General features: G+C 37.0%; 1 protein-coding gene across 1 annotated transcript in view; it reads right to left on the bottom strand.

Moving 5' to 3' along the window:
• Positions 1-6,691: 6,691 nt before the first annotated feature.
• Positions 6,692-12,580, bottom strand: part of LOC106067015 (homeobox protein goosecoid-like) — a 77,205-nt gene continuing 71,316 nt past the window's right edge. The window contains exon 4 of the mRNA XM_013226117.2: positions 6,692-10,681. Within this exon, the coding sequence (XP_013081571.1) occupies positions 10,250-10,681 (432 nt within the window). The 3' untranslated portion in view covers positions 6,692-10,249. The remainder of the gene's footprint in view (positions 10,682-12,580) is intronic.

Here is a 12,580-nt window from a genome sequence, read left to right as displayed (position 1 = left end):
AAGTGTGTGAGTGGGGACTTCGTAGACACGTATTTCTAAAGACGTAAAGAACAATTTAGAATAGACGCCCCTCATCTATCTGTATATATATTTATACAATTCTCTTCCTTGCTCGACAGTTTGGACAAGAAGGAAGGGAGAGATCACTCTTTTATTTCTGCAAGTCGGACTAGAGTTACCCACGTAACTTTAGCGGCGAAAAAAAAAGAGGAGGGGGAGAACAAGTAGTATTCACCCGTCACTAAATAGCAGGGCCGGTTTTAACCGTTGTGACCAAGAAGTCATGGAAAGATCACTCTTTTATTTCTGCAAGTCGGACTAGAATTACCCCACATAACTTTAGCGGCGAAAAAAAAAAGAGGGGGGGGGAAACAAGTAATCTACTATGTATTCACCGGTCACTAAATAGTAGGGCCAAACTCAACCGTTGTGGGGCCCTATGCGAAACGGATTTCGCGGGGCCAAGTTTGGGTAGGGATACAGATAATAAGTGAAAACTAAGAGTTTGTATTAGAAAATAAATTCGTATTTGAATTTTATTCATTCTTTACTACCTACAGAACTACTTTACGAGCCTTGCGTGCAGCGAAGTCATACAGTATATCATAAAAATTATATTTCCTACATAGATCATGCTCAATAGCAGGAATTACCAAATGTTTCAATCTATCTACAAGAATTGTTGACCTCAATTCTTTATTAGTTTGAGGCGCGAGAAGCTTCTTTCACCAGATTCCAAAATAACGGGTATTGCATAAGGCCGTTTTGTTTATCACACGTAGGAGTGGCGTTTTCCATATTGAATGACACCTCAAATGATAACCTTTGTCTATATATTTCAGGACTTTTGTATGGGTTTTCAAAAGATTTTAATAATTTCCGGAGATTTACAAGACTTTTCGTATATTTTGCAATTTCAGGAGATTTCCAGGAGCCACTGGTAGGCCTAAATTAGGAGGCAGCGGGAAATCTGTTATAAGTTATAAAATGGTTTAATTTAATAATTTACTCCTAGAATTAGCGCGGGTCCTATGCAAAAGCGGGGCCAACTGCGGTCGCATAGGTTGCAGTGGCCAAAAGCCGGCCCTGCAAAATAGCGTGGGTCGACTAGTTATATTATATTATAATATATTATATTATATTATATTATATTATATTATATTATATTATATTATATTATATTATATTATATTATATTATATTATATTATATTATATTATATTATATTATATTATATTATATCATATTAACTTGGACAACATATTGATGTTTTTTTTATTATGGTCTATAATTTTATATTCTTTGTTTGCCAATAGACAGTTATCTTAAGGAATTTTTAATAGTTCTGTATTATTCAATCTTCTTCTCATCAACACGCTCGGGATATTCATAATTTATAGGATTTCTAGATGGACTTTGGATTCAACTCACGATCTCTGCCATCTTTAGAGATGAGCTTAGGAATAGTGAAGACAAGTTTCATAGAATCAATTTGTCTTCTTTCTAATATCTTTTCATTTGCTGTTTTCTCTCACAACGCCGAGAGATAATTAAAGGATCATTTCAAATGTATACCAGAAAGGTTTATACCACAGCCCCCCTACCCCTCGCCCTGGGAGTCTTTATGAGGGCGTCAACCCGAGACCAATTGTTATATAGAAGGCCTGAACACTGACCTGCAACGTCACAACATGTGGGCAATTTAGACCAATAGCTCGTTGCCATATAGTAGAGACCTGTCACGTGGCAAAGAGATATTGGTCTAAACTGCCTACAAGTTGTGACGTTGCAGGTCAGTGTTCAGGCCTTCTATATAACGATTGGTCTCGGTCTACCACAGCGTTGTGCAGTATGGTGAACAACTTTCAGCACCCTTGCTAACCAGAAACACTTTAAGGGGAGGTATCCCTGAAAATCTTATTTTTGTTATTTCTAAAGCTAGGCCTTTGAAATTTGTTATGGTAACATATAATGATATTCTAAAATAAATAATGCTAAAAAAAGTTTTTTTAATGATCAATCTATCTATCTATCTATCTATCTATCTATCTATCTATCTATCTATCTATCTATCTATCTATCCATCTATCTATCTATCTATCTATCTATCTATCTATCTATCTATCTATCTATCTATCCATCTATCTATCTATCTGTCTATCTATCCATCTATCTGTCTATATTTGTGTGAATGTGTGAAAAAGGGTACTTTATTAGATTACTATTATTTCCTATAAAGTAAAGACAATGATAGTATGATTTGTACAATACATTACAGTGTACATTTGTTTTTCTTTTTTTTTTTACTGTCCTAATTCTTTAAAAAAAATTAATTCAGTTTTTTTTATCCCCCCCCCCTTTTTTCCCCCCTTATTCTGTTCAATACGCCGCTAGAAAGAATTGGAGTTCTTCATCGCATTTAATTCAATTTTATAAATAGTTTTTTTTTTAGTGTTCTGTGTCTAAAGCTAGCAATATTGGTGAAACCATCTTACATCGCCCAACGCATTCAAAAAAATAAATAAAAAAAAAAGATTATCGTCCAAATAGATATGTAGCGTATTCAAATGTCTGATATCCAAACATCGCTTCGCCCTTGTCGTGGGCCCCATGAGAGGAGAGCCGCAGCGCAGAGATCGCAATCGGAGCGGAGATCTTCCCTCCTAGATAGCATCCAGGCGTAGAGCCCGAATGCGATTGTGTTTTATGCATCCATAAAGAGGCAAACATTATATTAATGGATTTGTTAATGTCAGCCTCAACAAGAAGCCGATAAGTTGTAGGATACAGTATTTGTCTATACACTTAGCCCTGAAAACAATCTTCCCGTCTACAATTCACATACAAGAGATGAATGTCACATTTCGACAATTACATGTTAATAAAACAAATATATGAAAAGGTAGACAGAAAATTAGCGTTTTGCTAACAGACACTTATAAAAAACAAAGTACAGCTTATGAAATTGTTCTTTGCGAAGCAGTGACATTTTTTTTTTTATGGAATAGCCTGTTTTCTGGAAGCTTAAGAATTTTATGGGGTCATAGAGAGCAAAGACGGTGAAATAGATATTTGTTGGAATATTTGCCCGTATATCTTTATTTAAAACTAGTTATATAGGCTTATCTACAATCTAAGTAATTTGTGATTATTTTTCCACTTTGTCATGTTCCTGTTTAAGGCTTCAGATAACTAGCCTTATATCTGCGATGATAGTTTCCTGATCAAACAGTTCTCTATACAGTTTTCGTCTAAAGGGGTGTCTTGGGACCGGTATCTTGATCGGGCCTCTCGAGTATGCAGCTTTGAAGGACATGGTCGGCATTCTTCTCAGTGGGACACTCCACCAGGGCCAATCTTACTAGCCTTAATATTTAGCTTCTGGAACATGGGTTGAACATGGGTTGAACATGGGTTGAACATGGGTTGAACATGGGTTGAACATGGGTTGAACATGGGTTGAACATGGGTTGTCTCCTGTTGTGTGGAGGCGAACAATTCTTCGGACTACTCTCTTTCCTCAGGGCCGACTTAAGCATAGGCAAACTAAGCATCAGCATAGGGCCTCCTATTGGTGTGCGGGGTGGGGGGGGGGCTTAGACAGGTCTAAAAATAATATGCTAATATGCTAATGAGCTTGTAAATTTAAAGTGTGTTTAAAGGCTTGCGTCTTATTTAGAGTTAGAACACGGAGGGAGCTACAGAAATGAGAGAGAACTGTATAGGAGGTTAGACGTGATAGAAATGTAGAAAAGTAGACATTATAGTAGACATTATAGTAGACATTATAGTAGACATTATAGTAGACATTATAGTAGACAATATAGTAGACATTATAGTAGACATTATAGTAGACATTATAGTAGACATTATAGTAAACATTATAGTAGACATTATAATAGACATTATAGTAGACATAATAGACATTATAGTAGACATTATAATAGACATTACAGTAGACATTATAATAGACATTATAGTAGACATTATAGTAGACATTATAGTAGACATTATAGTAGACAATATTGGTATCTAGTGTACACATATTTGATCAACTCGTTGATCCCGCGTATTTTATCCCCCTGTTTGTTTAGAATCGACTTCTGACTTCTATGCTTTTTGTTTTTTGCTTCCTACCTTTTGTTAATTCAAAAGAAGAATTTGCAAGCCGAGAAGAAGAATTCAAATATTTGATGCAATTATTAAACTCAATAAAAGCTTTGTTGTTGTTTTTAAATTGTAGCCAAGTAATCTGGTTATTTATTAGTGATTAAGAATACGACAATTCATCAGATTCTTGACGAACAATTTGTCTTTTACAAAAAATATTTTTTTACTTGTTTTTAAATTTAGAATTACTTTTCCTTTTAGAACTACGACATTATGACCTTTTAGAACTACGACATTATGACCTTTTAGAACTACGACATTATGACCTTTTAGAAATACGACATTATGACCTTTTAGAAATACGACATTATGACCTTTTAGAAATACGACATTATGACCTTTTAGAAATACGACATTATGACCTTTTAGAAATACGACATTATGACCTTTTAGAAATACGACATTATGACCTTTTAGAAATACGACATTATGACCTTTTAGAAATACGACATTATGACCTTTTAGAAATACGACATTATGACCTTTTAGAACTACGACATTATGACCTTTTAGAAATACGACATTATGACCTTTTAGAAAATCAAAACTTGTATCTTAGTTTCTATTTCATCCCAGGTTTATATCCGGTGTACAGATTACCGAAAACAAGATGAGGAATGAGATTATACACATAGACTTATTAAGCTCTAAGGGAAGTCGCCCCAGTCAAATGATCTTTAGTTTTCAAAGTTTCTCGGATTTTCTTTAGAATTGGCTATTAATCACAGAACTTTAAATTCACGCAAATATATGAAACAAAGCCATTTCCTATTAGTTTCCATAATGTTTCAAGAATCCTAGATCGAAATAATTCATGTCTGCTGATTTTAACCATCTTATGTACATTTAAATAGATTGATTACTTAGATCTTTCTAGATTATGTATCTAAAAATTGCAAAATAATAATTATGAGACGAGAGTACTTTTATTTTTGATGCTCAATTACTAGATCTAAATCTAAAAATTAAATTATATATTAAAAACAAACAGCAACTTTACTTCTTCTAAAACTACTTTACAAAACAACGGCTTGTTTCAACTTTTTTTAAAAAAATTTTCACATTTATTGTTGTGTTACAAGATCTCCATGTCCAGTCCAGATATAAAATATATAAGTCTATGTTTTTTTGTTTATTTATTTTTGCCATTTTATCCCTGCAGAATAGCTGTTACTCTTCTAGTTGGCAACAGTGAACTCCCACTATAGCAGATGACTCGGACTAGCTAACTAATGAACATCTTCTATGGACTGAGCTGAAACATTAGTTCAAACCTGTCGAGGAGTAAAATTAGAGAACCAAAAATATTTCCTCTAGTAAACAGACAGGCAGATAGAAAGACAGATAAACAGACAGGCAGATAGAAAGACAGATAAACAGACAGGCAGATAGAAAGACAGATAAACAGACAGGCAGATAGAAAGACAGATAAACAGACAGGCAGATAGAAAGACAGATAAACAGACAGGCAGATAGAAAGACAGATAAACAGACAGGCAGATAAATAGATGAGAGAGAGAGAGAAACAGATATACGAACAGAACAGACAGAAAGACAAACACAGATAGATAGATAGATAGGTAGATAGATAGATAGATAAACAGATAGATAGATAGACAGACAGACAGGTAGATAGACAGACAGACATTGATTGAGTAATTGATTGATTGAAGTAAACACAGAACACTATAAGAATATTTCTTTACAATTTTCATCCTACAAATTAGACTTATTTAAAAAAAAATTACGTAAATGTAGTCAAACATTGGTTCTACTTGCAACTAGCTGGTTAATTTACACCACCCCTTGCAATGAGAAAAAAATGAGCAATTGTATGAATTTGACCATCATATTGAATATGGTAAGTACTTTTATCTGTATACCTGCCTATGTATTTGATTAGATTGTCTGAGTTATCAAAGTAAAACAAAACGCAATTTTTTTTGGTTGTGTTTTATTTCATTAGCAATTCATAATGAATCATTTTAAAAAATTGCCACTAAATATTTCATTGTACATATAACCAATAGGTTGAAGTTTTTATTTTTCATTTTTTTTTTATTTTACATAAAGGGAGACAATGATGGAATGTACATAATGAGAAGTCATTTCAACCGACAGTTTTTATACACAATACATTAGAAACATAGAAATGATATGATACAAGTATACATGTCACGTGACATAGTGGCATTGGTTGTAGAGGGGAAAAAAACAGCAAAAAATGTTAATTAAATAACAAGAAGGTTTTTCTCTTTAGAAACAATTTTGACTTTATAGTTCATGTTTTGTGTCACATTGACGTTTTAAAGTGGTAAACATTATATTCTAATGTGAGTATATTATCTTTCAGAAGCTCAGATTTTTCCATGATCTCACAACCCTAGTCGCCCCCGCCCCAACCCAACCCGTATCCATCTAGCGTCGGTAGTATGATCTGTCTAAAGTCTAAAGAAACACATCTTTTTACAATTCATCTTAAAGGGAGGTAACCAGCACATTAATTACCAAAAATCCAGGGGGTAAACATTTTGAAATCAACCATCTGCATCTCAGGCACCAGAAACCAACTCTCATTTGTACATGCTCATCATTTTTTTTTTTTTTTGTATATGTTCACATTAAGTTCCAGTTTGAAATATAATTCCCAACAACTTTTTTTCTTCTTTCAACATTCACTTCTCTACAGACAAGAAATGGATTTGATTGAACTAATTGAGACAAAGAAATAAAAGACAGTGAGAACTTTACAAAGTAACAGTTTCAAGACTCGTGCTCTAGTCTATTGTAATCAACAATTTCTAATTTATTTAGAATAAACACAGTTAATAATTTATCTTTTCTTATTTTCATTGTCCTATAATTAGGTTTTTTTTTCTGTTTGTCGGGTTTTTTTTTATTGTAGTTTTTAGACTGCGACGCCATTTTTCTCACTAAGCCAGATCACGTGACGTCGATGGTGTTAGTATGATATGGTACAAAGGGGAAGTAATTTAAATTGTTGATTAAGATTACAAGCGCGTGTATCAATTTACACGCTCTAATTTTTCAAGCTCCTTCCAATTTTTTAAAAATCCTTTTTCCAATACTCCTTCTCTCTCTCTCTTTCTCTCTCTCTCTCTTTCTCTCTCTCTCTCTCTCTCTCACTCTCTCTCACGATCCATCTCTTTAAGCGCTACTTAATATCCTATAAGTGACCCTAAATATAGAGCTATTATTACTATAAAGATTCTTTCGTCAATTTCAGTAACTCCCACAGATACGCATTAATCACATACAGTTGTATCTTTTATTTTCCGTTAGTACTGTTTAAAAAATGTAACTCTTTGCAATAATAAAACAATTAACGTAATTACGACACAATACCATCAGTATGACAGACACTAAAAAAGGTTGTGATGAAAACTCTGCTGTTGTCATCAAAAAACACTAAATTCGAATTACTGACGCGAGAAATTATTCACTGAAGGTGCTTTTTGACACTGACAGGTTATCAACAAGAACTAGTAGAATTATAGCTTGCTTTTAATGAAATTTACACCAAATGTTCTAAAATCATATCATACAGTATGCGTTGGTGTAAAAAGTAGAATTTTTTTTTCAAATGAATTAAAACATTTTACAAATATTATGGTACTTAACTATCAGAATATATAAACACCCTAACATTGTTATTATGAAACAACAAGTTTCTGGTAATATTTGAAAGAAATATATTACAGCCTAAGAGATGATTGCTCTACGTGTGTACACAGAGATGATTGCTCTACTTGTGTACACAGAGATGAATGCTCTACTTGTGTACACAGAGATGATTGCTCTACTTGTGTACACAGAGATGATTGCTCTACGTGTGTACACAGAGATGATTGCTCTACGTGTGTACACAGAGATGATTGCTCTACTTGTGTACACAGAGATGATTGCTCTACTTGTGTACACAGAGATGATTGCTCTACTTGTGTACACAGAGATGATTGCTCTAAATGTTTACACAGTGGTGAGTGTGTACACAGAGGTGAGTCCTAGACGGAAAGATTCAAATATAATGCCAAAAACTCCAATGAAGTTAACAACTACATTGATCATGTCCTAAAATACTTTGCAACACATTCCACGGAAAGCATCCAAGTACGCTTTCTTCCCGATTGACATTCGAGCATAGGGTAGACTGCCTGAATCAGACAGCTAAAAAAAAGTACTTAATACATTTATAATCTCTGGCTAACATCAAATGACTAGATTAATTTGTAGATATCAAAGTCTTTTTGATATAAGAGGACACATTTTAGGGAGAGGTAGCCTTTTCATTGACTTTGTATTGCAATGTGACAATCTTTGGGCGCCTCTGAACCCACCCAGCTCTAACCTTAGTTAGGGAAAAGTAAAGGCTGTTGGTCGTTGTGCTGGCCACATAACACCCTTGTTAACCATGGGCCACAGAAACAGATGACCTTTACATCATCTGCTCTATAGGCCACAAGGTCTGAAATGGGAACGTTATTTTACAATGTGACATGACTCTAAGGAATCGCTTCATGTTGTTTTGTTTTGTTTGTTCTCTAGACCTAGCTGTTGGTGATGTTTGTTTAATGATTTCATTGATCTGGTGTCGCCTCTGTTGTATTGAAAGCTGCATTTAGCTTTGGTTAGCTCATTAATTATGACCAGCCGGAGCTTAGATCATGGCGGATGGAATCAAAGTTTGTTTTTTTTTACTTCAATGACTAACGCACTGGCTCACAGTCTAACTGGGAACGGAGGAGGTAGGTGTGTGTGTGGGGGGGGGGGTACCGCGTAGGAGGGTGTTAGTGAATAGATTAGGCGATTGCTGACACGGGGAAGTGTTCTAATGCCTTTGTGCGTGTGTTCGCCTTAGTCATTGTCTTAACACTTTATTGTATCTTTCGGCTATGCCATTGGTGGAAATATCTTTTGAAGAACGCGTCGCGTGATTATGAACAAAATTGTATTGATCTATATCGGTGATAATCTTCGATACTCAAAGACTGATTTACATTGCGGAAATGGTTGGGCTCACCTGTATACGTTAGTACACCTGGCTCCTAAAGTAACGTTGTTGAATAGTATCTATATAATTAGTCAGACCGTCTGTTCGGCTTTCAGTCCATCTGATAGTCCTGTTGTCTGTGTATCTATTTATCGAAGTATTGTTTAAATTGTGTACATCTCAAATATATATCAAACTATCTAATGAAGTTAAGTCTAGAGCTGTGTTTCCCAAACTTTTTCCTTAACGGAACACTTCACACATTCTGGGTTTATAGAGGAACACTTCACACATTCTGGGTTTATAGAGGAACACTTCACACATTCTAAGTATTTAGCGGAACACTGCGGAACACTTTGCTTATTTTTAGAGAGATTAATTGGTGGTGGCCTACTAGTTAATTATTCCAGTAGTTCTTGGAGGACCTATTCAGGTCTCGGAACACAGTTTGGGAAACACTGGTCTGGAGACTAAACTAATAACAAACAAACAAAAAAACATATGTACACAGCACTTGTCTTTCCACACACATACACACATGCACACATAGACCACACACATACACACATATACCACACACAGCCAACAGACAGCTACATCCCCATTGTCTATGAAAAGAAATGTCTTTATATGATATGTTTATGAATGTCCACCTTATAAAATGTCCAATGTCCTGATGACATCTAGGTCTCCGGAATAGCCTGCACATTGCATCAAAAACGTCTTTAGGCATGACAAAGAAAAATAAACACTCAAACATTGATTGCAATAAATCTTTACATTCACATAGATGAGCGAGTCTCAAACTCATAGGGTCAATCTTAGATTCACATAGATGAGGAAGTCCCAAACTTTTACAGTCAATCTTAGATTCACATAGATGAGGGATTCTCAAACTCATAGGGTCAATCTTAGATTCACATATATGAGCGAGCCTCAAACTTTTAGGATCTTGATTACAAATTGTGAGAACTGTCTTAATCTCATACCTAGTTTGTTTTGTGAAGACATAGTTAACGTTTCTATGTTTCAGAGTTTTGATCGTCTGCAGCAGCGATGAGGTCAAGGTCACGGGGATAGCTCTTCGTCAGAGTAGTCTTCGTGACTTTCCGTGGAGCTGTTTCCATCTTTCGGCATCTGCATCGGACCCTGGTCCTGCAGCCGCTTGAGATCCAGGGCCGAGCACTGTGGAGGTCTCATGTGTGCGGACGGGTACCCCTGGGGATGCTCCATCGCCATGGAAGGCTCGAGCCGAGGATCAGGAGAGCGGTCGTCGCGTTCATCCGCCATGTCGTGTGTGTCCTCCCCGTCCACGCAGATGGAGCCCTCCCTGTCGTCATCATCGTCTTCGAAAGACGTGGCGCCCCGACCAGTGCTGTCACCAGTGTGGGGCCTAGTCATCGAGCGAGATGAGCCCACGCAGTCGCCGACACGCTTCTCTGCTGCCTCCTGTTCCCTCTTCTGCTTTCGCCATTTGGCGCGTCTGTTTTTGAACCAAACCTGTAAGGTGAAGAAATCAAAAGAATTTGTTTACGAAATTTTAAATTAAGAACATTCAGTGTTAAATTCTTTGTTTAAACATAAAAACAGCACATATAGTGTGGTGGCAATTTAGAGTAGATGTGGACAGAGTGATAGAATTGCGTTCTAAAAAGCGTATAGCTTTATTGATTTCTTATTGTTCTATCATTTTATGGGGATGCCAATAATCAGTGACGTCTCTGGGGGATACCTTGGGGTGACACCCAAGAGGAAAAAAATCCACTTTGCGATAGCAGACAACTCTTTGTTAAAAATCTAGCCTAGTAGCTGCAATGACCATCGCGGCAAACTGCTCTAGCCAAAACCTAGATCCCTTTTTGAAAGAAACTAAAGCAAGACAGTCACAGGACCAGTGAAATAGAAAATACAAATAGTAGAGAAATGAATGAGGGGAGGGTCAAGGTTAGCACGCTGATCAAACCACCAAGGAGCAGTGAAACTCGTCACAATGGGAAAACAATTACAGGGGCGATAATGACTTGGAGCTAACCGGCAACTGTGAAATGTAACAACCCCTGGCACACTAAAGTCTAAATAGAGATAGACTGATAGATAAGGAGGAGGAGATAGGAGGAGAGAGTGCTGGAGGGGCTGAAGGAGGAATGGGGACTCGGGGGGGGGGGAGGATGCCAGGACACATTTGTCTCGAGTTCCCCGATGATGATATAGATAAATAGAGAGGGAGAGGGCAGAGATGGTAATGAATGTGATATCCATTGAGTGAGGCGCTGGAAGGGCGAGCAGTCAATCGTACAATTGTTATCGCGTTTAATTCCTGGGAGCCGATTTATAGGCTGTCACAAAACTTGATGGACATCGGGATACAAAACAAACAAACAATGAAGAGTTAGAGAAGAGGTAGGAACTTGGACTTGACTTTTCCTTGGGTGAAAGAAGAGAAGAGGTTGGTAGGAGCTTGGACTTGACTTTCCCTGGGTTGAAAGAAGAGAAGAGGTTGGTAGGAGCTTGGACTTGACTTTCCCTGGGTTGAAAGAAGAGAAGAGGTTGGTAGGAGCTTGGACTTGACTTTCCCTGGTGTGAAAGAAGAGGTTGGTAGGAGCTTGGACTTGACTTTTCCTGGTGTGAAAGAAGAGGTTGGTAGGAGCTTGGACTTGACTTTCCCTGGTGTGAAAGAAGAGGTTGGTAGGAGCTTGGACTTGACTTTTCCTGGGGTGAAAGAAGAGAAGAGGTTGGTAGGAGCTTGGACTTGACTTTCCCTGGTGTGAAAGAAGAGGTTGGTAGGAGCTTGGACTTGACTTTTCCTGGGGTGAAAGAAGAGAAGAGGTTGGTAGGAGCTTGGACTTGACTTTCCCTGGGGTTATACAGGGACGAAAGATGGCGGAAAGCTACAGGAGATGAATGTAAAAGCACATGGTGTTCGACAACAGCCATGTTTCTAACCATAAATTGCGGACATTGGTTTCACGCGACGGCTTGATACAAAACAAAGCTGACTGTTCTTCCTAATTCTTCTTCTCGTTCTCTACTGCCTGGACTAGTGTTACAGAACTGTCTAACTTGACAAAGTCTTATCTATTCACTCCCACTCTACCTCCCACTCCCCTCTTTGTCTCATCATCCCGCTTTCTCTCTCTCTTGTTCTTTTCTTCTCATTCATTCTCTCTTTCTCTCCCTTTTCTCTCTCTCTCTCTCTCTCTTTCTCTCTCGCTTTTTTTCCTTCATCCTCCCTGTCCCTCCCCACCCTCTCTCTCTCTCTCTCTCTTAGTCTTTATCCCAGTTGACTCTCCAGTCACCTCATTGGCTTATCTCTCACATCAGAGACGTTAACCCTATCCTTTATTTTTTTTCTCTCTTATAGCCTACCCCCCCCCCCGCTCTATCCATCGCTCGCACTAT

This window comes from Biomphalaria glabrata, chromosome 3, assembly GCF_947242115.1.
Source record: "Biomphalaria glabrata chromosome 3, xgBioGlab47.1, whole genome shotgun sequence".
Taxonomy (NCBI): domain Eukaryota; kingdom Metazoa; phylum Mollusca; class Gastropoda; family Planorbidae; genus Biomphalaria; species Biomphalaria glabrata.
Note: the sequence above shows the minus strand (reverse complement) of the source record. Positions and strands in the feature narration are given on the sequence as shown.